The sequence below is a fragment of the Hemicordylus capensis genome, chromosome 2, assembly GCF_027244095.1.
Source record: "Hemicordylus capensis ecotype Gifberg chromosome 2, rHemCap1.1.pri, whole genome shotgun sequence".
NCBI lineage: Eukaryota > Metazoa > Chordata > Lepidosauria > Squamata > Cordylidae > Hemicordylus > Hemicordylus capensis.
In genome coordinates this window covers 327,263,376-327,290,008 of record NC_069658.1, presented here as the reverse complement: position 1 = coordinate 327,290,008, position 26,633 = coordinate 327,263,376, and the positions used below count along the sequence as shown (strand labels likewise).

Sequence of the window (26,633 nt, the reverse complement as noted above, 5' to 3'; positions counted from 1 at the left end):
TTTTAAAAAACCTTAAGGTGGGCATAAGTTTGAGCAGGCTTGAAGGCTATTCACATGACTGGGTGGGCGGGAGAGAAGGCAGGGCCCAACTCACCTTCCCCCCAGACAATCAAGAAAATGCTGCGTGGACCACAGCTTGTGCTCCCAGGTGATCCATGCTGCTCCAAGCAGCGCGGAACTCTGGAGACCGAGGCAATGTGGATATCCCATAATGCACTGTGTGACTGATCATGCTGAAAATAGCATGGTGTTGCTGACCACACAAATGGCCTCTGTGCGTGCGTGGGGTCCAGGTGTGTGTCAGCATAGGGCTGCCACAGCAGGAAGCTGCCTGTAGCAGCAGTCACTCAGGTAAGGATGTGCTTACTTACTTTTAAAGGTGCTGCTGCGCCCCCCCCCCGTGCCACCCTTGAACTGCCAAACCAGTTTGAGGGGGACAGAGAGGGCTCTTCACCTTGGCATGTTTCTACTGAGAACTATAGCCACAGGGCTGAAGATGTTGCTTTGTTTTGCAGATCCACTGGCCTGCATCCCAGCAAAGGATAGATGAATGTGTCCTGTCAGGGAAGAATAGCAACGTAAGTACTTCTGGTGCAGGCCTCAAGCATGTGGGAGGTGTGAGGGATGGTGAATGATGAGAGGAACTCTGCTACCATGGGGTTGTGGATGAAATCTATGTTTGGGATAATCTCTCCATCCATCCAAATTCTTTAAGTCTCAAAGACGCTAAAGGTCAAGCAACATCATCTAGTACTGCTCACAGGTGAGCAAATGTTCACTGCCCTATCACTCACCCACTTAGGCCCCCATCTTCCTCCCCTTCAGGGTAACTAACTGAACCATAATGTGTTACATCATTTACCCAGCGTCTATGTCTCCTAACACTGACTTTCCTGGGCGATGATGATGATGATGATGATGATGATGATGATGAATTCAATTTCTATACCACCTTTCCAAAAATGGCTCAGGGCGGTTTACACAGAGAAATAACAAACAAATAAATAAATTATATAGTAATTTTGAGTTATATAGTAATATTTGAGTATCTGTGCAAAAATCCTCAATATCTAAACATGCACATTAGTGTCTGAATAGACATATGAAAAAGCACCAAACCAACCACATATTTCCACCATTATCATTGATGGGATTGATTTGGCTTTTCTCTGCTTGCAGTTGGGAATGATGGGCTAATAAAGCTTCAGTTGGATAGAAAGATTGTCAAGAAAATGCCATCATAAGTATGAGTCCATGCTGGTTACTGGTGGTCACTTACCCCTTTCTTCTTGCCACTCAGTGACTGTGTAATCCTTTTGTTACATGGCAGCACCTGCCCTAGGAACTGAGCACAGTTACCAGGGGTGAAGAAAGGTTGGAGTGGGACGAGAGACAAGATTTTAAAATGCCCCCCCTCACTGAAGCTCAGCTCATGAAGAAAAGAAATCTTAAATGAGGCTGAATAGTGATAACAAAAAGAAAGACATGCTGTTCTGGTAGCTCCAGGTCTTAACACTCAGATCAATTTTGGGTGGGTGATCTGCCTGCCCAGGAATTGACAGGAGATCATCTGTGGGGAGGGTAAGTGAAACCCACTCTCCCCGCTGACCTTCACAGAGCTCTTCTCATGATTGTGAGAAGAGCTCCATTTTGTCCAACCCCAGCTAAACCCATCAGCCATTCGGCATACGACAGATTTTCTCATCTCAGTAGGAGGAAGCAAGAGGTCAAAGGTCACCAAGCTGTTTCCTACAAGGCACAGTCAGTCTTTTGGCCATTTGACCTTGAACTCCGTCCTCCTGAGAATCCTCAGCTGCTACTGTTCAGGGCTCAGGCTAAAAGCAGGCAGGCTGGCTTAGCAAAGGAAATGGTGTGTGCTTGCATATTTCCCATCCTACTGCACTCTGTTCACTTTGGCTCCAGCCCAGTTCTGCATGATCCCCTAACTGGGGGCATGAGGCAAAGAGGAAACATGAGCTGTGAGGAGGAAGCCAGACTCGGCGCCCACACACACTTGCACGGTGTCCCATGCCTGGCCTTGAATCCAATTAGTTAACAAGCTCAGGCCTCAACAACACTTCATACACTCCGGGGATTACTCTGCCTGCCCTCTGGGCCTCACCACTATCACTTACCCATTAGCTATTGAATCCAAGCTCCACTAGCCAAATCAGTGTCCTAGCCCTTGGTGCCTCTTAATGAGCAATGACCCAGAGACTGCCTTTACTGTATTTCCTTCCTTCCTTCCTTGGGTAGATAAGGCCAGAGACTCCCCTTCTCCTGGTTCCATTACAGGAATTTTCATTAATGTATTTGTTATTCAAAGCATTTTCTCTGGCTTTTGAAAATAAGCAGCAACAGGAGTCTGGGATTTGCCATCCTGACACTAAGATATTTCACTGGAGTCTTAACAGCTATTCTTTTTTTCAGCTCTGAGCTGCAGGCACTTATAGTCTGCTTTAGCTACAGACGCTGCAGTGTAAGATGTGAGAAAGGAATGTTGGCTCCGGAAGGGGTTTTAGTCAGAAACTCTTCCAACAGGAACGCTACAAGGAGGGAGCGCAGGAACGCTGTCTCTGAAGTGCATCCAAATGGTTGTTGGAAGAGGTGCTGTAGGGGATGGGGGCAAAAGGTTTATTCACTAATTCTCAATGAACATTAGGCCTTGGTTGCCTCAGTCTTAAATGGGAGTGAGTGTTGTTGAAGGGGAGAAGAGGACTATTTGATACGTAGCCATTGCATTTGGCCTACTATGCATTCCTGGGGGTGTCATGATCTGTCATTTGATGCTGAAGCAATTACCTGATTGCTTCAATGCATATGTGGAACACTGATGTAGCCCAAGATAAACTGGGGATAGAATTGCTCACCATAGACCAAATGCCTCCTTGAAGTGGATATAATTTTGTGAGGGCTTAGGTTGACTTATGGTCTTTCTATTGCTTGCCAGGGCGAGTGCGGGAACTTTATCCGCCTTATCCAGCCCTGGAACCGAACCCATCTGTATGTCTGTGGTACCGGAGCCTACAATCCTGTCTGCACCTTTGTCAACCGGGGCCGTAAAGCACAGGTGAGGTTTTACCATGCTGTGTGGGATATTACAGAATAGGAGTAACAACCTCAGCGATATATTCGTCTTTAAGATGCAGATGAGATTCTTGATGTGGAGGCACCCTAGGTGTGAGACTTCTCCAGGTGAGGTCAATCCAGTAGTGCTACCTACTACATGGGGAGATGCTGACATACAGACCAAAGGCAGGACATAAATGTTGAAAGAAGGAATCTTGGTTGCGTTAGCTGTGTGTGCGTGTCTGTGAGAACGACAGTATTGGGACTTCTGCATGCTGCATTCTCTAGCCAGACCCTGCCATTCCTGCTTCTCTGGCCGGTCACCCTGCCAGCGCTAACTCTCTGCTCCTCCTCTCCTCAGGCTTTTGAGCTGAACCAGTCCATCCAGCAGGGAGGACGGGGAAGTAGAGCAGTTGACTCCTCCCTCCGCCCGTCTCCAGTGGAACGCAAGGTGGGAACCGCGCTCTGCCCTGCCCTTCCCCAAGGATGCAGCAGGCTCCTTCCCTAGCATGCCCGAGCCTGGGCTCTCTAACCTCCATTTCAACTGGCATGCACCTAACAACTAACTAACAGGGGCAGGGGCCAGGCCCTGTTGGAAGAGGGCTGGCCTCTAAATCCACCCCCCACCCATCTAGCCATGAGCGCGCTTCCTGTTCTGCCTCTCCTTGCGTCTCCTCTCATGAACTAACTCCTCCTTCCCCAGGCTCGCACCAGACTTGCTCCAGAAAAGAACACTCTTGGAATGTTTGACCTCCCTGTACAGGGTCGTTCCCTCTCCCTGAATGGCCTGGCCATCCAGAATGTTTACTCATTTGCAACTTGGACAGATGGGGTTGCTGTTTCAGCTAAATACTTAATTGAAAAGATATTATGTGAATAACCAGGATACTGGAATGATAAGGTCATTTTTGCAGGAGCACGGAATGGATCTGTTATCTATGCTTCAGTTGTTGAATTCCTAATGTTTGCTGAGATCTCTAAGAAAGAAGAGGAAGAAAAAATGGGTTTCATTGTGTTTTTCTTGAGTGTAATGTAAAGGCACAGGCTGCAACTCAGTGAAAAAACAGGCAATGTGCTTTACATGCAAAAGGTCCCAGGTTCAGTTTCTGGAATGTGTAAGGAAAGATCCCTGTCTGAAACTCTGGAGAGCTGCTGCCAGCCAGTATAGACAATATACTGGGGGCTTGGGTTCAGATCCCCACTCTACCATGAAGCTCAGTGGGTGACCTTGGACCAGTCACACTATCTCTCACCGTAACCTACCCCACAGGGTTGTTGTGAAGACAAAATAGGAATGAGGAAGAGCTACATGCACTGCCCTGAGTTCCTTAAAGAGAGAACAGCATATAAATTTAATAGGGTTGTTCATATGACTGTTAATTGGGGTTTCACATGATAAGCGTCCTACCCAGCATCAGGAGCTGTGCGAGCTCCCAATTTCTGATCGTGTGTGAGCAAAAACCAAGGGAGGAGGAGGGTAGAATGATTGTGTGTAAGAGAGGAGCTGGATAGGATGGTGCTGTCCTACCCAGCATTTTAACAAGGTAGGAGGGAAAGCTATCCTACCCGGCTCCTCTTTCACGGCACGATTACTCTCCCCTCCTCCTACCTAGGTTTTTGCTTGCACACAATTGAAAATCGGGACCATGCACAGCTCCCGAAGCTGGGTAGGATGCTTGTTCTACTCCATTAACAGTAATGTGAACAGGCCTACAAAATATGTTTGCTCGTCCTCCTGGTTATTGCAGATGATAACTACTGCAGGAAATAATCATTTTAATTTTCATTCCAATGTTTGTCTCTGTTGTCATTTAATTAGTAGAGGCCATAGTTGGTTGGGCAGGCAGGATGGGATGGTATGAGATTTCCAGTAATGTGTGTTGGGAAGAACTGTGTCATTCCAGTCCCTAACATGTTTCATCCTATGCTACAGCTGGCCAAAGATCCTAGCGTGACAAGGAACCATGTCAGTTTCCCAACCAATGTGGCTCCCCCTAACTAACATTACTAAAGCAGCATGGAATCTAGCTAAATAGAAACAGCCCCCAAGTTGCTCTTTTAACATATGCATCTGTTTTAATTAGGCAGGCCCTTTCTTCTCAAGAGACTAGTGCACAGGCATTGCCTTCTCTGACATATAGATGGGGGGGAAACTACGGTAATGGCTGGTTCCACAACCGGTACCTTTCCCAGAAGCACTGCTGCTTCTGTGTCCACAGCAGCAGCACCACAATAACCTCCCATTGCCCTTAGCATTGAACACTATGTCAGCTAGTATGTTCACTTATTTGTAACATTGTCATTGAGATTGATCAAAGGTCTGGCTCCAGATGTGTTCCCTCTGGATTTCCATGGGATTAAAGCCTCCTTGCAGTCAGGAGGGGTCCACTCCCACATGTGCGCAAGATGATGCACTAAAAGAGCAAACAAGAAATGCTACAGGCCATGTTTGTCCAGGCTGAAGAGGCGCCTGGGCTGGAGTATCAGGAACTCTGGGGCTATAGTCACAGTGACAATAAGAGGACCTGACATTTCAAACCAGAATGCTGTGATTCATAACTTTTGAGCATTCCTTTTGGTGTTGTTTTATTGGAAAGCTAGTAAAATATGAATTCAAAAAGGTCAGCTGCACTCATTGTTCACATGCCAGTGTGTACTGCTTGTGGCAAAAGGAGGGAGGCCCCATGGGCACATCTGGCCTGGGCAGACAAAGCCAGTTCTTGCCCAGATTGAAAACAACTAGCCTGAAAGGTAGTGCTCTGATTTAGACACGCATCTCTTCCCAGCCTTCTCCTAGTGAGGGGGCCCCAACTTCAGAGATGAACTGCCTCAAACGTGGAGTGCACCACTCTGAGAGCAGAGGTCACCACCACTGGTGTTTGTCATCTAAAACTGTGACGCAGTTGTGTTGCTCAGTTGGAGAGCACTATTGCCAGTGACAGCTCATTGTGATTGTTGTTGTTGCTGCTGTTAAACATATATAGTATGTACATACTATATACTTGTATTATATATGTATCTATTGTACTTATGTACCATGTTCAGCTCCTGTCCAGAGTCTGGAAGATTTCTGACTCACTCTGAGGTTTGCAGGGCTTACAGGAACTAGAGTTTTGTGTGTGTGTGTGTCTAGTATTGACACACACTATTCACACTCTTCTAGCCATGTCCCTACAGCAACATGCTCCTTGGTCACATAGCCTCAGCATTTGTCTGCAGGGAGAGCTTCATAAACTCCCTTCTCTGTTCTCCGTGCTTGTTCTTGCAGATAAACACTGAACATGAAGAGGGTCAGGGCTTGTGGCCAAGGGGTGCATTGGTGTGGCTAACTGGTGCAATCCATTTCCCTCTCCCCATGTTCACTGAATAAAGTCTGAAGAGGGTTTTGGCATCATTCCAAAGCCAAAGCTTTGGGAAGGAGAGCTGGTCTTGTGGTAGCGAGCATGAATTGTCCCCTTTACTAAGCAGGGTCTACCCTGGTGACTACACGTGAGCACTGCCTGCTGTAAGAGGTTCCCCTTAGGGGATGGGGCTGTAGCTCAGTGGTTTGCATGCAGAAGGTCCCTAGTTCACTGCCTGACATCTCCAGGTAGGGCTAGGAAAGTCTCCTGCCTGATACCCTGGAGAGCTGCTGCCAGTCAGTGTAGGCAATATTGCACTTGGTGGACCAATGGACTGGCACAGTATAAGTCAGGTTCCTAACTTTCAGTATCTCTCCTTGCTCTTTGTAGCCTGAATCTCCTGTTTGTACGTTATATGCTATTTATATTGCCACTGATTGTGCATTCCATTTCAACAGGCTGACAGCAATGTCAAGAGCAATTCCACTCTGCTCAGTCCCTTGCAGGCGCATAGGGAGGCCAGCAGTGGCCCCTGTTCCACCCGCCGCCCACCCCCCAGCCATGTGCCACTGTGTCTGATGTCAGACACAGCATCTGATGTCAGACACAGGGAACAGGGTTTTGCTCACAAATGGGGCCACACACCCCGTTTCCAAGCAAATTCCCAGTCAGCGCCACGTTCGCAGCGTGGCCGGGAGAGGCTCTCCCTGCTTTAAAGGCAGGGAGGTTCCCGGAGGTGGGCGTCAACATGTGTTTGACATATGTTAGAAAGAGGAAGCAAGTTTTCACTGATATCCTGCCACACTTGACCTCCCAAGCTGTTAACGCAATGGGGTGGGGAAGACAGTGGATTGCATCAGAGGGTAGGAAGTTCCAAAGAGATGGGAGCAGCAAACCCAACATATCATATTCTGCTGTGATCTTGAGTCCTTCAAGCCCACTTATCTATCATTCAGCCAAACCAGCACTTCCACTTGTCTATCTGGGTGCAGGTGGACCCTGCATTGCTACCACAGAATACAGTCTGTGACATTTTCACTGGTACAAGGTGACTCCTATAAACAGGGTTGTGCTTAAACTTCAAAGGTAGCACTCTCAGTTTATTTGAAGCTCAGTTTATTTATATCTCATCTAAAGAAGTTTGTTTGTCCTAAAACAATAGTAGTTTTTCTATGGACAGGCACTGTTCCACTGGAATAAAGAATCTATTCAACACTGATTGCCCTTTTAAAAGTCATTCAGTGAAATACCAACACTGCCATGTGTTTTAGGAAAACAAAAGCATGTCTCAATTTACAAATCAGAGATAAATGGTGAAAGAAGCTGAAAGTAAATATGGTTGTATAAAGTTTAACTGGTTGGTATAACCTGTTTGCTTAACAATGTTGCATGGAAATTTAACAGAGATACTAGTTTTTGTTCTTGAGTTAACTTTTCTTACAAAAAATTAAGAAAATCTTTCTGTGCATGGGCACATGAGACAGGTGCATGAGACGGGTGCATGAGAGAGACACGGATGACGTGCATCAAACATTTTGCATACACACTTGATGAAGCCAGCTGAATGCCACTGAGATATATATATATTGTATATACTCTCCAGCTCATATATCAGGCTCACACCTCCCAAAAACTCAAAAATGGCATGAATTTTATTTTTAGTATTTTACTTATTTCTCTAGTGGACCTCTTTCATGTGATTATTTATGGTGCAGAGAGCTAATGAGATCCCTACACTCTCTGAGAACATCACATAAGAACAGCCCTGCTGGATCAGGCCAAGATCTATCTTGTCCAACTTCCTGTTTCCCACAGTGGCTAACCAGATGCCTCTTGGACGCCTACAAGCAGGAGATGAATGCATGTCCCCTCTCCTACCATTGCTGCCCTGCAACTGATATTCAGAGGCATATTACCTCTGTGTACAGTTTTGGTCATCACATTTCAAAAATAATATTGTAGAACTGGAAAAGATGCAGAAGAAGACAACCAAAAACCAAAATGATCCAAGGTTGGAGCACCTTCCTACAAGGAAAGGCTACAATGTTTGAGGCTTTTTAGTCTAGAAAAAAGAGTAGCTGGGGCAACATTACAGATTTATAAAATTATGCATTGTGTGGATAAACTGTCTCACGACACACAACCAAGGTCATCCAATGAAACATTACCAGAGATTTAGGATGGACAAAAAGAAAAGCTTCTTTAGAGAGTGTATAATTAATCTATGGAATTCATCACCACAGGATGTGAAGGCCTCAAGCTTAGATGGCTTTGAAAGGGGAATTAGATACATTTATGAAGGACATAGCTCAATGGCTACTAGCCTTGAAGGCTAGTATTGAGCTGGGTCTCTTAGGATATGCCTCAGCACGAACATCTGTATAGGTATTGGTTGGCACGTTCAGTCCCAGCCAGACTGGACATTCACATTCCCGCTGCTCATAGTCAAGTCTTTCTTCTTGTTCATTCATTCCAGCTCTAATGTCCCTTATGCTGCACACACTGACTCAGCCCATTCCACTGAAAGTTAGCTGACTTTAGCAATTCCTCAGGTTAAAGGAGGACTACAGAAAAGGGCTTATTCTGTCCAGTCCAATCCATCTTTAAGACAGCTTCAGCACCACTCAGCAAAGCCCAGTAGTGTGATTGCTGCCAAATGGAGGAACTCAATAGTTAGGTATTTAAACAATGTGCCTCACATTTCCCACCTTTTCAGTCGTCCTGTCACTCCGTCCTAAAAACACAAAGACAGTGAACTATTCTATTTTCCACTCTGTGGTTAGAAAAAGTCCTGGAAAGTTCCTGTTTCCGTTTTTGTGGAAATTATCTGTTAATAAATAGACACAATTACAGGACACTATTTGGACAATGGCTGGTTGGGCCCTATTGAACAATGCAAGCAGTTTAGGATGGAAAAATATGGGAAAGAATCAGTATTATTAAACATTTTTAATTGGGTATACTGACTTATCTATACTAAAAAATTACATTTTTAATTGGGTTAACTGACTATCATTTTTTTCTTTAAAAACATTTAAGCCTTTTAATATACAGTATATCAAAAACATCTGAAAAATTATTGTAACAAATCACACACATTCAATGATTCACAATCAGTGATGAAAAACAGAATGTTCTAGCCAAAAGGAGGCACTTTATATCTCTTTTATTTCAGTGGAAGAAGTTAAGCATGTTTCATTCGCTCCCATTGGAATCATGGTATTTCAAAGGGCTGAAATTTGGCTAAATTGTGCTCAACTGTGTTCTTCAAGCCATCATAACACAAACAGCTGCTCAGTTTTTTCCACAGCATTAGTCTTCTGTGTCAAAAGGGTTCCCAACCCACTAAAGCCATAATTTCCAAGCATTTATTTTAAAAGATCCATTCATGTGATGTTGTATTTCTCAAATGTTGATTCTAACGACTCTGGCTGGCTGGCTGATTTATATTTATTGTTACATTTCTATACTGCACTTCATCCTAGGACTCAGAGCAGTGTACAGTTTCTTCTCTGTAGCGCCTTCTGCTACCTACAACCACTGCAAGTATTCTCACCATCCTAGCATAAGGCCAGAGGGAGACCCTGATTTATCATCCGGGAGGCACTGAACCAAATATTATTATTTTGCTGATAGGATTAATCTAAATGACATCTCACTGTTCGTTCTTCAACCTAGGCTTGAGTCGCCTGATCTCTAGTCATGGCTGGTGTGCTGGTGATAATCCTCCCTTCAGGAGATGTGGAAGATCCATGATCAAGATGTCCCATGTGTTTAAAAACTAACTAGCAATGTCATGTGACTGCTTTGAAGATTGGGAAACTGGCGCTGGCACAGAGGGGCTGTTCAGTCTTTTCTTCCAATGCTGTCCCCCTGATATACACCCCTCTCCATCAAAGTTGCTGGCCATGGATCTCTTGCATCATGCCTTCTTTGGCCCACAAAGCATACTTCTCTGTACAAGCTGTGATTTATAACTGAATATACTATGCAAAGCATGTCAATTCTGATCTTATGCCGTGTGCTGTCCCAATTGTTGCTCTATGTCAGAATTTGTTTGGGGCTTTTTTTTAGTCTGAATATTAGTTATTCATTAAATGGCACTAATCTTCATGCAGTAGTCCTTTCGCTTGTTGACACAGAAATCCCATTAATGTTCCCCATCCCGGCCATAGCATTCTGCTTTCATTTAATTGTTTAAAATCATGCTGAATGTGTGCATTCCACCTATTCATCCATCAGTGCCAACAGACACTTCATAATTGTGGGAAGGGAGTGTTGTTTCTTTGGGGGTATTTTGTGTATCTTTTCTCACTGTGATGCCCTGGCTGCTTATGCCACAAAGGCAGACTCTCACCTACCTTTTTAACTCTAGCAAAGTTACTATTGTGTGCATGTAGAGCTGCCCAGCTGACCGTGTACATATTCAGCATTCTTCTTTTAATTTATCTAGCCTGCTGTCCCAAGAGGTCACCTTAAGTGACACAGCGGGGAAATGCTTGACTAACAATCAGAAGGTTGCCGGTTCAAATCCCCGCTGGTACTATATCGGGCAGCAGCAAAATAGGAAGATGCTCAAAGGCATCATCTCATACTGTGCAGGAGAAGGCAATGGTAAACCCCTCCTGTATTCTACCAAAGGAAATCACAGTGCTCTGTGGATGCCAGGAGTCAAAATTGACTTGACAGCACACTTTACCTTACTGTCCCAAGAGGAGGCAGATATGTGGAGAGGAAGCACGTAAAAAGCAGTTGAGGACATTGATGGACAAGCCAAAATGAAAGAATAAGTGCATACAGAAGAGTGCTGCTACCTTTAGTTAGGGGTGTGCAAACCGGCTCAAAACTGGCTTGAAATCAAGCCAATTTGTATTCAAACTGGCTTGGTTCGAAGGCTCAACCTCAAATTGGACCTGGTTCTAGGTTGAAATGAACCAGCCAGCCAGGCTCTGCCCTGGTTCAAAGACACTACTGTGCAGTAAAACAGGTTAAAAAGGGTATTCACAGCAGCCAGGGGTGGTGGCTCTCCTGACCTCACCGGCATCTTCATGGGTTTTGAGGGCCGGTCTAGGGCCAGGCCAGGCTATTTTGTCCTTCTTTGGCCCATTTCAGGCCTCTGCATGTGCATGGAGACCATTTGTTAGACTTCTGCGCATGCGCACTGGCTGTTTGTGTGACCTGGATCATGCAAATGGCCCATGCGCATGAGCAGAGGTCGAACAAATTACCTCCGTGCACACACAGGCCCAAAATGGGCTGAAGAAAGCCAAAGAAGGCCCAGACTGATCCTGGGCCGGCCATCGAGACTCATGGGAATTCCAGAGGGGGTTGGGGGAACTGCTGCTGCTACCCCCACCCCCGCGGCCACTGTGAGTAACCCCTTTTAAGCCTTTTTCCTGAGCAGTAGGGGCTTCAAACCAGGCCTGAGCCAGTTCAAATTCAAACCAAGCTAGGGGCCTGGTTCTGGGGGTGCAGTGCCAAGCTGGTCCAGTCTGAATCCGGTTCGGATTTGAACTGAATCATGCACACACACCCTACCTTTAGTCAACTAAAGCCGTGCAATTATATATGCCTTTTGACCAGTTGTATTTACATTACACAGTATTGTTGACAGGGACTTAAATCCTACACAAATACTTGTTCAAACAAATTAGCAGTTTCATATTAAGAAAAAGATGTTGCTTATCACAGGATATCCAAAGTCCCCAGAAATCTTCAGTTGATAGACAGGACTCATGTTCTTACAGTTACCTGAGTTTCAGAGATCCTAACTGCACTTCAGCTCCACACACTGTCAAATATGTTTGCATGTTGGATGAGACTTACAAACCTTCATTTGTGTCTAGGTACCAGTTAGTAGTAATATGTAATAACTAAAGACTTAACTGCACATTCACACATTGCAAAAGGTAGTTCTTTCTCTCTCCTCAATGATTATAACAACGAAGAAATCTCCAGGTCTGCCAAAGGTATAAACATGTTTGGCACTGCAGAGAGAGTGTGGTGTTTATGTGGAGATGGTCTTGATCTTTGCCTTGGCTGTAATGTGTGATGTTGCCCTGAGGTGATGGTGAGCACCAGATTTTTACTCATGGCTTTGTAAACAATACCTTGCAGATAAAGAGTATTTTTTAACATCAGTGATTACTCCCCACCATTGCAGAACAGGTTTATTTAGGGCAAAGAAAAGTTAGTTTGACAACTTGAGCATGCAGCAGCTATTTGTGGGCTTGTATGACAATTATAAACTGATATGCCTGTAAATTGGTTGGAAGGGCAATACAATAGCTACTGGAAGAATGACTCTGCAATTGCTGTTCTTCTGGTTGATGTGAGATGGCTATAGGATAAAGCAGTTACTGTCAAGAGGTCTGTGTTGACAGCACTGCTGTTTTTGTTGGGCAACTGTGGAGATGTCAAAGAGGATGCTGTCAACTGGCAATTTTAAAATGTGCTAACAACTTCCGTTCCTGCTTCTGTTGTTGACATGGGATACTCGGCCCAGTGCTCATGATATGGCAGCCACATGGAGAGTGCTTGAAAATGCTCCCTTTGGGGTGGCAGCTAACTTCATGAGGTGAGCCATTTGCTCACTTACAGTGAGGATCACTGATTTTCTCTGTGTCAACATAGGGTCTCAAAAATATAATAAAAATAATAAAGATCTCCATGCCATCTGTGGTGGCATGGGAAAAACAGTATTTGCATGGTGAACTAGTTAATTCCCCACATTGAATCAGACTCCATGGGAAGTGATTTAAAACAGCTTCAATAGGGCAGTCATACTGTGTACCAGGATTTCCTACATTCCACGGTTGATAACATTGTTGAGTGAAAATTCAGTCCCAGAGAGAGACTGTGCTTCAAAGGCATGCAATACAATTTGTGTATACAACACCTTGAATGGTATGTGCTTTTAGATGCCCTCTGTTTAAAGGAGCTGTGAAGGACAAAGGTAAGGGTGTGTGATTATGTAGATCATTTATCTACTTGTTACCTTGCATTTCAGGATTACATATTCTACCTAGAGCCAGAGAGGCTGGAGTCAGGAAAAGGGAAATGCTCATATGACCCGAAGGTGGATACCGTCTCTGCATTAATCAGTGAGTTCTTTCATTGGGCGATATCAGGCATCAGAGAAGTTGAAAAGTTGTTCTCTCCTTGTGAATTCTGAAGAGATAGAAGAAAAGGGGGCTGGGCTTCTTTTGAATAATGGACAGAGCAAAAGCAACTCTCAGCTCAGGACAAAGGCTGGACCATCCTCAGAAATGGATGGGGCAGATGGAAATCCCAGATGAGTTAATGGGGGAAAGGTCATGTCCTCCCAGAGACTGATCACTGAGGTGGAGGGCTTTAATTTATATGAATGTGCAGCTGCCCATCTGGTGGGAGAGGAGAAGCTGCAGGGATTTGGGGAACAGCAAAGTTCTGAGAAGTTTCTTGGCAAAACTTCACTGATGACATTTTTGTCACTTTATTGGCATCTAGTACTTTCCACTTATCCATCAAATGTGATGCTTTCTCTCACTGTCCCAGCGTTCCAAAAACAAGGCACCGAGCAGTCAGCTAGATTCACTCACACAGTCCGGACTCAGACTAGCTGCACATTTTATCTAGGCCTCTCTACTATTTTTCACTGACAGGCACATGCAACAATAATTTTGATGGAGTACAGCAAAAGATTGCCTGCTTTTGGGGGGCGGGGGATCCTCCTCAGAAAACCAGCTTTCCTTAATTGTAATTCTATTTACCATGCTATATATTTTCCCTCCCCCTCATGTATCTGATTCCCATACCCTTCTCCCTTTGATTTCTGTTTATACATGAATATATTTTCTCTTCAGGGTCTTATTTTCCTCCTTCATCAGTTACTCATTTTCCCTCAGTGACTCCCAATTTGATCCCAAACATGGCCACACTGAGTTCATTCACACAATCAAACACTCTGATATACCCAGGTTTGGGAGCTCTGTGTGCTACCAATTTTTGGTGGTGTAGAAGCAAGGTAAGAGGAAAACCTGGGTAGAAGTGATTGTGTGGAAGCAAGGTCGGAGGAAAAGCTATCCAGGAAAGCAGGGGGGCCCTCAAAAATGGTTTTTGCTTGGCACTGAAATTAAAAGACTCGGTGCCAGTGTACCTTGCTAGGGAAGGCATTCCACAGATGCACTGATATAGCTAGCCCCTGTGCCTCTGAGGGAGTGGGGCCCACTGGCTGAGTGACAGTCTGCTTCCACCTCTCTGTGGAAGAAGGCAGGGGCCCATTTTAACTTTGCGTCCCAGGGCCCACTCCAGTCTTGCCATGCCCTGCACAGATACAGCACCACCACAGAAATGACCTTCCCTTGGGTACCTGCCTGCCACACCTCAAATGGAGAGGAACCCAGAGCAAGGCCTTCGAGGCTGGTCTTTGTGTCTGGGCAGATGGACGTGGCAGGAGATGGTCCTTGAGGTATCCTAAGTGATTTAAGACTTTTGAAGCCGTGAGCAGCCCCTTGTGTTCAGCCCAGAAGCAGCCTGGGAGCCACTGGAAGTTCTTTCAACCATGGGGAGATGAGCTCCAGACACCTGGCCCCAATCAGTAACTTAGCCACCACATTTTGCACCAACGACAGCTTCTGAACCATCTTAATGGGCAAGCCCACCTAGAGAGCATTGCAATAATCTAAATGGGAAATCTGCAGAGCATGGATGACCATAGCTAGACCATTTATATCCAGGAAAGAATCTCTTGGTATATCAACAAAACTGAGGAAAGGTGTTTCATGCCACTGAGGCCACTTGGGCTTCCATTGAAATGGCTGGACATAAGCACACAGTGGGAAGATAATTCGGAGTGGTATCATTGTCCTGCTGTCCCTGGACCTGCTGCTGCCACAACAGCTGCACCATGCTTCCCCCACCCAAGAGCAAGCTCTCCATTGGCCAAAGTTCTCACTTCCTGCAAATCCCTCAACCCCTTGATATGGTCTGACTGCCTCTGATCTTGTCCAGTCTCAGTATCCACTTACACGACAAGCCCAAAACTTCTTAATTAATTGGAGAGCAGCTGCGGCCCAGGCCTGGGAAAGGCAAGAACTGTGCCCCTTTGCCAGTGGGTTCCTGGCTGAGTCCTGGGCCTGACAGTTATACTAACAAACATCGGCCCATTTCTGTAAGCTACGTTAATTCCTCTATAAGAGGTTCAGAGGCAGTAGTAGTAGGAAGGACATGGAAGGGCACCAAGTAATCACGGTCCACAGCGGGGCGGGTGGGATAAGGGTTTATCTGGATCCCTTTCTCCCCTGCCTTTGTTTTTTAAACCTTCCTCTTCAGTGAGGAGACTGGAACAACAAGAAATAGCTCCTTGTGGAGAGACTTTGCCCTTCTGCTGCCTTTGCACCATATAGCCACTCCCTGAGGCAAGAGGACAGCTTCTGTGTTGGGCCTCATGCTCAACCAAATGTGCATACTGGATAAAACGTCACCACCTTATAGGATTCCTAGTCTTTATATCCACTCTTTAAAAAATAATTCCAGGCATGCTCATGTTCTCTCGATGTTTATGCCCTTATGGCTGAGAGCAGATATAGAACTATCATTTATGAAGGGAGAACAGGAAATGAAGGTGCCTGATACCTCCTGTTTCCCCACATCCTTCTGTGAAGTGTTGCTAGACACCCAAGGAGTCTCATACGTAAACAAGAAAAGACTACTCACGCATTTCAAGCAAAGTCCTGCTCTGCAAATTAAGAATTCTAAGCTCCTTCACTTTGACATTACAAATGAAGTGACAGATGGAATAGAATTCAGGGCTCCAGTGCAGTAGATTAAGGCTTAGTTAACCAATCACACTGCTACATTTCCTGCAGCAGTGAAGTGCTGCTAGATACCCAAGAAGTCTCATACATATACAAGAAAAGTCCATGCCTGTGAGGTATGACACCCTTTGCACTTTGGCATGCAAATATTAGAGAATTTAGTATTGCTACACTAATTTGGGCAGCAATTTTTATTGTGTTGAGCAAGTTTCAAGGGGAAATGTGTGTGAAGGAATATGCTGAAGGATTGTGTCTTTCCTTTCTCCCTGCTTTTCTGCTGTTTTTGCCCATTCAGAGGCAAAGGAGAGTTCTGGCAGAGAATTCCATCCCCCTCCCAGTATCAGCACCAACAACAGGAGAGTATGGGGAGAATTTCCCTCTCCCTTCCTTCTTAGGTATGTCTGTGAAAATTGTGGGTGGTGCTACTGGATGAGTGGAATGGAAAAAGCTGCATGTTTGCTTTTTTGCAAGGGAGCAGATAGGAAAAAAAGCAGAGAACAGGAAACTGTAAACCCACTTAAACTAAATTGGGTGTGAAGGGCAGCTGATATGCCTGGGGTCCCTGATGCCTCAGGGCCAAACTACATGAAATGTGAGAGATCTATGATTGGATCTCCCAGTGTTTCTTTCTTTCTTTCTTTTTAAGCAGCTAAGAGCCCCACAAATGGGATTGGGGCCATGGCACTGGGGAAGGGAGTTAACCCTTCCCTCCACTCAATTTTTATAATCTAAATTGGCCCTCAAAGCTTCTATTTGCCCCACAGAGGAGAAACATATGAGTAATAATAATATGGGGACATATAGGGTGCAGTTTAGAACAGCAAAAAGGATGCTGGGGAAAGATTAAATCTTCCTTATCACACCTAGTTCTTCTAAGTGGTCTCTGTCCATCACACAGATGGGGCTTCTCGCATGCGGAAAGAACAGTCCGGGAAACTATCAAGCTGATTAGATATTTTCTGTCTGCCTTGACTAGGTAGCTAGGCACCTCCCCCCCGCCATGTACCTAGTCACATGACTCAGACCCCCTCTCCTCAGTTCTTTTTTGTCCGCCGGAGAAGTAACATCTCTGGAAATCTGTCAAGCTGTTCTTTAGCTTCCTTTATTTTTTATTCTGACACCTTATTCATATATCTCTTTCTTTCTCATTTTGTGTTTTTCTTTTCCTTGGTTTAAGTAAAAAAAAAAAAAAAAGAGGAGAGAACAGTGAAAGAGCAATTCAGGGGAGCGAAGTCACTCCTTCCCTCACCTCATTAGAACTCTCGGGCTGTTCTCTTCGTTCATGGCCAGCATGCTGCCCTTCAAACGTTGTCTGACCTGCCGCTCAGCCTTTCTGTCTTCGGACGGGCATTCCCACTGCCTTTTTTGCCTGGGAGAAACCCACTTTGCAGCCTCTTGCCCACACTGCCAGAAGCTCTCCAAACGGGCTCAGCGTGACAGGCAGTCTCGCTTACAGAATTTCCTCTGGGAACGAGCCTTGTCAGTGGCGGCAATGGAGCGCCCGAACACGCCATCAGAAACTATTGCTATGGCAGGGCAGTTGTCTACGGAGGTTCCCCTGCCACCAGGAGGGCCTGGGACTCCCCTGAGGACTCCCTCTGCCTCAGTTGTGCCATCCACTCCAATTGTTTTAAAGATTACCTCAGAGGGATCGGCACTGAAATCCTCCATTCTGGCGCAGCCTCCTACTACTGGGGCTTTGCCTGCTTCATCCGCTACAGACCTGACTCCCCCAGTGTCTAAAAAGAAGAAAACAAAGAAAGATAAGATTCAAACATGCTCGGCACCGCAACCCCTGGTGATACCGAACGCAAGCGGCAGTAGTTTGGCTCTGACGCATGCACACCGTCCCTCCGCTTCTTCCTCTCTCTCTCGGAGCTGCCTGCACCTCCCGCCAAAGCTAAACACAAAACGAAACACTCAGAGCCTGCTGCATCGGCTCCTGAGCAAGCTCCCTCTAACTCCCCGGCACCGCCACAGTTGGAAGTTCCTTCACAGCGCTCCCGGAGTCTGAGCGCCCAACTCTCCAACCGGTGCCCAGCATGGCTCACGGTCCAGACCTGGATGTCAGCATGGGTGATGAGACAAGACACTCTGCCCACATTGATACTTCTGAACCAGATGAATCCTTATCAGAAGACTCTGATCTGAACAGTGCCCACCACGACCACTCCCTGTGGTCACTGTATTCTCCACACAGGGCAAGGTCTTACTACCCCTATGGGTGCGCACCTTCTGAAGACTCCGATGTTGAGTTCTTTGATGAATGGCCATATGATCGTGACCCTTATGAGCGTGGGGGCTATGGTGGGAAGCAGTCTGTGATTGTGCCACAGCCGCCACCGTCTGATGTGTCTGTCTCTACAGAGGGCTGTGAACTGCAGAGGGCACCAGCCCAACCTGCTCAGGTGGCTCCCCCCCCACCCCCGCCTTTGGACCTGCTGGGAGCAGCTCCTCCGAATAAGATCTTGGCATCCTCTACCTCCTCAGATTCTTCATCGGACTCTGACTCTAATTCCTCCGCCATAACTTCCTCCTGCCCAGCTACTCCAGCACCAAAACTCAGGGGAAAGGACAAGGACAGACTCCCATCCTCACCTGCTGCAGATCTCAAGTCTTTTTCTGCTTATGTGTCTACGATGGCCAAGGCTCTGGGCATCTACCCCAAAGACACTCCTAAGCCAGCAGCTAACCCTTTATTTGACATACTGACAGATGCGTCTGCTACGTCTGTTGCACTTCCTATGAACCAAGCCCTCCTAGACATAGTCAAGGGCTTCTGGGACAAACCCGCTTCAGTCTCAGCTGCTTCTAGGAGGATAGAAAACCTATATAAAGTTCAGAGCGAAGACTCACAATTTTTACAGAAACAACCCTCTCTAAACTCTATAGTGGTGGAAGCTGCCCAAACAAAATCCAAAAACAAAATGCTCTCTACCCCTGTTGACAAAGAAGGTCGTAGACTGGATGCCTTTGGCAAGCGCCTTTATGCCAATGCCGCCATGGGCGTCAAGATTGCCAACTACCAGGCATGTATGGCAAGATATAATCACCTCCTCTGGAACAAGCTTTCCGAATATGCTCAGGGACCTATCCACTGACCTCAGACTGAGTATCTTGGCGTTCCAGGTCTATGGTTATGAGCTAAGTAAACAAATGCTACATGCCTGCAAACACGCGACCGACTCTGTGGGCAGATCTCTTGCAAGCTCTGTAGCTTTGCGAAGACATGCCTAGCTTCGCTCCTCTGGTCTCAATCATGAGGCTAGAACTAGAATAGAGGACCTCCCCTTCGATGGTTCAGCCCTGTTTGGTTCTCAGACCGATGAGACCTTGGAGAGAGTTCAGAAGATGCATAAAAAGGCAAGGTCAATGAGCTTCTCCTCTGCTGCATCCACTGGATGCTTTCACAAACCTTTTCACTCCCACAGGCCATATCAGTATCGGGCACTGCCTACTACTCCATATGACCATTCCTTTCGCCATTCCAGGTCTGACCAGCCAACGACAATACCCAACTTCCAAACCTAGCCAACAGAAAGCGAAGTCTGCAGCCTTCCCAAAGCACTCCTGACTACCTGTACATGGGCTCCAGGCTATGCCCTTACCTAGACCGGTGGGAGTCGATAACTTCCGATTCCTGGGTACTTGCCATTATCCGGTTGGGCTACACCATCGAATGTGTAGAAAGACCCCCGGATACTGGCAAGCTGCTGACCCCCTTGACACCCATTCTTCAAGAAGAAATAGACTCCCTCCTCTCCAAGGGTGCCATCGAGCGAGTCCCCCCACACCTAGAGGACGGCCTCTATTCAAGGTACTTCACCGTACCAAAGAGGGACGGAGGGCTAAGACCCATCTTAGACCTCCATCTTCTGAACGATTATGTATGCTACCTTCACTTCAAGATGCTCACCATTATGGAAATTATGGCCTTTCTGTCTCACGATATGTGGTTTGCCTCAATAGATTTGCAGGACACTTACTATCATATCTCAATCCGGCCTCAGCACAGAAAGTACCTCAGATTCCAGCTAGGAGACATCTCATACCAATATCGGGCCATGCCCTTTGGTCTTTCTTCGGCCCCACGAGTTTTTACAAAATGCATGATTGTGGTGGTTGGGCACCTGCAGGAAAAGGGAATCCAAATATTTCTGTATTTAGACGACTGGCTTTTGGCAGCAGATTCTCCACAGACACTGCAGGCTCATCTACGCATTACCATAGACCTCTTGGGAGATCTCGGATTGAATGTCAATTACAAAAAGTCTCACCTTCTCCCCACCCAGTGCATACGGTTCCTGGGAGTGATGTTCAACTCAGTCACTGCTGTAGTGAAACTCCCAGACGACAGGATCCTCAATGTGCAACAGCTAGCAAAAGTGCTGATCAGGGGCCCTGCCCATTCTGCAAGGATGATACAGCGCATGTTGGGCTACATGGCTTCAACCTCTGTGGTCCTCTCCACAGCCTGGCTACATATGAGACCCCTACAATGTTGGTTCCTAGATGTTTTCCACCCTCACCGGGACCACAATTCCAAGACACTTCATATACCACTGAAAATTTGCAGAACATTGAGATGGTAGGCACTCTCTCAAACTTGGGACGATCGACCCTGTTCCAGCGATTCACGCCCAGATTTGAGTGACTACAGATGCATCAGAGGAAGGTTGGGGAGCGCATATGGGCACCCTACAAGTAAACGGTCACTGGTCCAGCAAAGAGGCCTTAAACCATATCAATTATCTAGAGCTCCTTGCTGTACACAAAGCTCTTAAGGGCCTTCCTCCCAGAACTCCGGGGAAAACATATCCAAATTATAACCGACAATACAACAGCCAAGGCCTATATCAACAGGCAGGGCGGAACTGGGTCTCGAGCCCTTCTCTCCTTGTCCCTTCGCCTTTGACACTGGGCCCTATCCCATCATTTGGACCTGTCAGCCATCCACATCAGAGGCCTCTCCAACACCCAGGCTGACAAACTGAATCGAACGCACAGTGTCTCCCACGAGTGGAGACTGGATCCTCTGATAGTTCGTCATCTCTTCTACAAGTGGGGAGACGCGACCATAGACATTTTCACCAGCGAAACCAATTGCCAATGCCCCCGCTTTTGTTCCAGGGCAGGTGTCGGATGAGGGTCCCTAGGGGATGCTTTCGTGACTCCCTGGACCAGAGAGTTCTTATATCTCTTCCCTCCTGTACCTCTAGTGGCACGCGTCCTCCAAAAGATGGTGAAGGAATCAGCAAACGGCATCCTGATAGCCCCTTGGTGGCCAAGGAGACCCTGGTTCCCTCGCCTTCGAATCCTCTCTGACAACCTTTTCCTGTGTCTCCCTTTATCACTGTCCCTTCTATCCCTGCAGGAAGGCCGGATCCTACACCTCAACATCAAAATGCTGTGGCTAATGGCATGGAAGATTCAACTCTCTGGGCTCAGGACTTAAGAGACGTATTAGTGGCATCTAGGAAGCCGTCCATGGCCAAGTCTTACAATTCTAAGTGGAAGAGATTATCCTCTTATGTATTATCGCATGGTGAATCTCTCCTTGCCCATGCCCCTCTACCCATGATATTATCTTATTTGCTCTCTTTGAAGCAATCTGGACTATCTCTTTCATCCATTCGGGTACACCTGGTGGCGATCTCTGCATTCTGGGACAATAAGATTTCTGCTTCTTCCCTTTTTGCAAAACAATTTTTGAAGGGCTTATCCTACCTGTACCCGGACACTCCTGTGATGTCTCCCTCCTGGGACCTGCAGTGCGTCTTGACTGCCCTGATGCAGAAACCCTTTGAACCTATGGCCACCTGCGACTTGAGACTTTTACCTTTTAAAACGGTTTTCTTAGTTGCTATTACATCGGCCAGGAGGGTGGGAGAATTGCGGGCTCTAAGATGTGACCCTCCTTTCCTTCAGTTTCATAAGGAAAAAGTTGTTTTACATACTGATATTTCCTTTCTTCCCAAGGTTGTGTCCTCCTTTCATAGATCCCAACCCATCTCGCTGCCAGTGTTTTCCTCTAACCCTGCTACTCCTTTGGAACGCACCTTACATTGGCTCGATGTTCGACGGGTCTTAGCATTTTATGTTGATCTTACTGCCCCTTTCAGGACGACCAAAGCCTTGTTCGTTACATATGGCATGCCTTCAAGGGGCAGAGGGGCCTCCTCTCAGTCCATTTCCTCATGGGTGGTTCAAACTATTAAATTGGCCTACCAGCTTGCCGGCCGTCCCCCGCCGTCCCCCTTGAAGGCCTATTCCACCAGGTCTGTTGTTGCCTCTACGGCATTTGCTAGGGGTCTTCCGTTACAGACCATTTGTCAGGCTGCGACCTGGTCCTCCCCATCTACATCTATGAATCATTATGTCTTGGATGTTAGGGCTAGACAAAATGCCTCATTTGGAAGGTCGATTTTGCAATCAGCACTCGGCTAACTTAGATATTCAGATTTCCTCTTCCAAACCAGCCCTTGTTCCCCGTGTTGTGTTTTTCGATTTTCTGCAGTGTTCAATGAATGTATGTTTTTGACACTTTAATAAATGTTTTTTCTTCGATCGTAAGCTCTCTGTATTCCTTTGGGTATTGTGAATGGCTAATTCCAGGGTTAACCCCTTGGTCCACGGTCTGACCCTCCTCCTTGGTTCTCGAGCTTGTTATGCGCCCATCTGTGTGATGGACAGAGACCACTTAGAAGAACTGCAGGTTGCTTACCTGTAACTGTAGTTCTTCTGGTGGTCATCTGTCCAGTCACACGCCCGCCCATCCGGCCCCTCGCCAGAGCCGTTTTTTCTCAGCAGACTCCAGAACTGAGGAGAGGGGGTCTGAGTCATGTGACTAGGTATATGGGGGGCCAGGTGCCTAGCTACCTAGTCAAGACAGACAGAAAATATCTAATCAGCTTGATAGTTTTCCGGACTGTCCTTCCCGCATGCGAGAAGCCCCATCTGTGTGACTGGACAGATGACCACCAGAAGAACTACAGTAACAGGTAAGCAACCTGCAGTTTGCCCGTGGAGAAAGAGGGGGAGTAGAGGAGAATGTTAATAGTTGGCTTCTCCCTCTTTTTCATGTGCGTGGACACACATACAAACACTGGAATACCTGATTCTTCGACGTGGTCTCTGTGCTTTACACGAATGGGATTTGTCCCTGTGCAGAGACCACATTGGAGCTTCCAAGCTAGAGTTCTTAAATTTTGGCGGTAACCCTGCCCCCTCGGTATATAGGCAGCTGCGCGGGCTTCCCCCTTCAGTCTTTCTTCGTCCGCGATAGAATACACATTGTTGAGCACTCCTTGCTACGCTGTTGAGTATTTACCCTTACCGGTTTTTACCCTATATTTTGTTCAGTATTCCCCTTCATTAGCATCTTTATTTCACCACACACACCCCTTTTCCCCTCGAAGTTCTTTCTCGAGTTCGCTGTTATGTCGTGGCCTTCGGGCCTGGCGTGTTATGGTTTCTCTGCTCTTTCTTCGGCCTATGGCCAAGACTACAAACTTTAATCAGTGTGGTCGCTGCAAATCTAAGATCCCCTCGACTGACAGCCACAAACGTTGCCTTTTTTGCTGGGCTGAAGACCATAAAGTTGGCTCTTGCTTGCACTGTGCGGCCTTTACTAAACAGGCATGCAAGAATTGGGCATCTCAACTTCGTTCTTGGCTTTGGGAACAGGCCTTCAAGTGTTCGGGATTGGACAAACCGCCTATGATGCAGGCCCCTTCGAGTGCTTCTCCTTTGGCCCAGGGCTTACAGCCCATTTCCTCCCCACCAGGGATCTCAGTTAACACTCCAGGGGCCAATGTACCAGTCAATCCCGTGGCTTGGGCTTCGACCTCAGTACCGAAGAGTTCTGTGGCAGTGTCGATCTCGACAGCGGCACTCATTGAACTGCGCTCGGTCCAATCTGCCAAGAAGAAAAAGAGAAAGAAGGCCCGTCATGCTTCTACAGAGCCTCTTAAGAAAAAGCATAGACCGACCTACGATACCGAACACCGATCCCGTATGCTCCAGACGGAGACCATTCTGGATGCTCAGGTGGTCTACACATCTAGTCCCCATGATCCCGTATACGAATCCGAAAGGGATTCTAAACCTGAAGAACTTCCCTCAGTGTAGCCCTGTCGATGGTCCAATCAAGAACTTGAGGCTGCTCTCAATGAGCGCTACGTCCGTCAAGTTGAAGAAGAGGTGGACTACTTTTATGCCCACCAAGAGGTTTGCCAATACCGCCGAGCCTCAGCCACTATGGAACCGCCCCTTCAGCGTTCTGCCTCACCCTGGCCGTCAACCTCGGTACCGGCTTCGATACCAAACCCACGCTCGGAGACAACAACTCTTCCTCCTTCACCTCCACCCCGAACCACTTCTCTCCTACCACCGCGGGTTCCACCGAGAAGTTCTCCTGTGCAGGCGGCCACGGCTACGATCACCCCAGATTCTAGGCCACCTCCCACTCGGCTTTGAATCCGACCTCTTCCTCCTCCGGTCTCAAGTGACTCCTCGGATTCATCTTCGGAGGGACCAGTATCCTCAATTTCAGACAGGATATTGGGCTCTTTGCTCCCTACACTCATTATGGAACCTAGGCCTAGCTCTCCATCAGAAGATTTCAGAATATATACTGACTTCGTCTCCCGTATGGTGACCTCCCTGGGTGTTCAACTCTCCCAAGGAGATAAATCCAAGCCGGACTTCCTTTTTCAATTGATTGAAGACGATGCCCGTCCATCGGTATCACTCCCTTTGAATCCATCCATCTTCAAGGTCACCAAGGCCTCTTGGTCAAAACCCTCCTCCCTGCCCCAGACATCGAAGAAACTCGATTCCTTCTATAAGGTACACGCCTCTGCTGATGAGGACAACTCCTTTCTGAAGCAACACCTTTCCACTGTCTCCATCGTAGTAGAGTCCTCACTCTCTGTTCTGTGGATATACCTCATCCACACCACCTGACAAAGAAAGGAAATAAACTGGACAAGTTTGACAGGCGTTTGTATTCGATTCCCTCTTTATTGACCAAAATTACAAATTATCAGGCCTACTACACCAGATACCAGTCCTTTCTGTGCGACCACGGTGCCCCCTTCTTAGATCATTTGCCTGAAGAACAGCAGGGCCCTGCTAAAGTCTTCCTGCGTAAAGCCACGCAGGTTTCGAAACAGGAACTCCACGCAATCTGTCACCTAACAGAAGGCGCTGCTAAAGTGATGGCAACCTCCGTTGCTCTTTGTCGGCACACCTGGCTCAGATCTTCCGGCCTTATGCCCGACGCTAGGCCCAGGGTGGAAGATCTTCTCTTTGACGGGTCATCCCTGTTTGGAGAAAAGACGGATGATACACTTCAGAAAGTGCAGAAACTTCGTAACACGGCCCACTCTATGGGGTTTCAACCATCTTCATCCGGCCTTAGAAGCCTCAGAAATGGCAGCAACAGTCATACTCCTCCAAGCACCATTACTACCAACCACAGGATAGATCCTTTCGTTCCGCCAGGTACCAGCCATACAGAAAGCACTCCAACTTCACCGGCTCCAAGCAGCAGCTACGCTCTAAGGGGTCACAGCCCCAAACTAAAAGACAATGACTTAAAATTCCCTCCCCGGTGAGGCACCAGACTCTCCCCCTTCATCTCCACCTGGGAGAACATCACCTCCGACTCCTGGGCCCTTACCATCGTGAAGGTCAGCTATGCTATAGAGTTTGCATCTGCCCCACCATACAATCCCCCACTCTCCACACCGGCCACCCCTGCTCTCCTCATGGAAGTCGACTCTCTGCTTACAAAATCAGCAATAGAACTGGTTCACAACCCTCAAACCCCAGGTTTCCACTCCCAAACTTCACAGTACCCAAACCAGATGGTTCCCTTTGCCCCATCCTGGATCTCTGGGAGCTGAATTCCTATGTCACATACCGGAGGTTTTGAATGGTCACCATCCCCATCATCATCTCACTTCTACACAGGAATCAGTGGTTTGTCTTAATAGACCTCAGAGTTGCCTACTATCACGTCACCATCAGTCCTCAACACCATTGTTTCCTCCACTTCCAGATAGCGGACACAACTTACCAATTCCGCGCCCTGCCCTTCTGGTTAGCATCCGCACCGCGGGTGTTCACCAAATATATGGCACCAGTGGTGGCGGCCCTGCAACAACAGAACATTCAAATTTTCCTATACTTCGACGACTGGCTCGTGTTAGCCGACAACCTGCAGTCCCTACTCAGGGACCTCCACACGGTCATTGAGCTCCTTTCCAAAGTTCAGGTGAATCACGAAAAGTCAAAACTCAGCCCTTCCAGAATGATAGAATTTCTGAGGATTCACGCTATCTTGGACTTGTCATCCACCCTTCTCTACCACCCACGTCAACCAGCACGAGCAATCCAGCTCCTATTAGGCCACTTGGTT

At 47.0% G+C, this 26,633-nt stretch overlaps 1 protein-coding gene across 6 annotated transcripts in view; it reads left to right on the top strand.

The window, feature by feature from the left end:
- SEMA3F (semaphorin 3F) overlaps window positions 1-26,633 on the top strand; it is a 192,147-nt gene that overhangs the window by 130,595 nt on the left and 34,919 nt on the right. For 5 of the 6 annotated variants that reach the window (XM_053298944.1, XM_053298939.1, XM_053298940.1 and 2 more), the window contains 4 exons: window positions 516-578; window positions 2,951-3,070; window positions 3,431-3,520; window positions 13,420-13,513. In XM_053298944.1, coding sequence (XP_053154919.1) covers window positions 516-578; window positions 2,951-3,070; window positions 3,431-3,520; window positions 13,420-13,513 — 367 coding nt within the window. The remainder of the gene's footprint in view (window positions 1-515; window positions 579-2,950; window positions 3,071-3,430; window positions 3,521-13,419; window positions 13,514-26,633) is intronic. The other variant, XM_053298943.1, reaches the window with a different exon arrangement.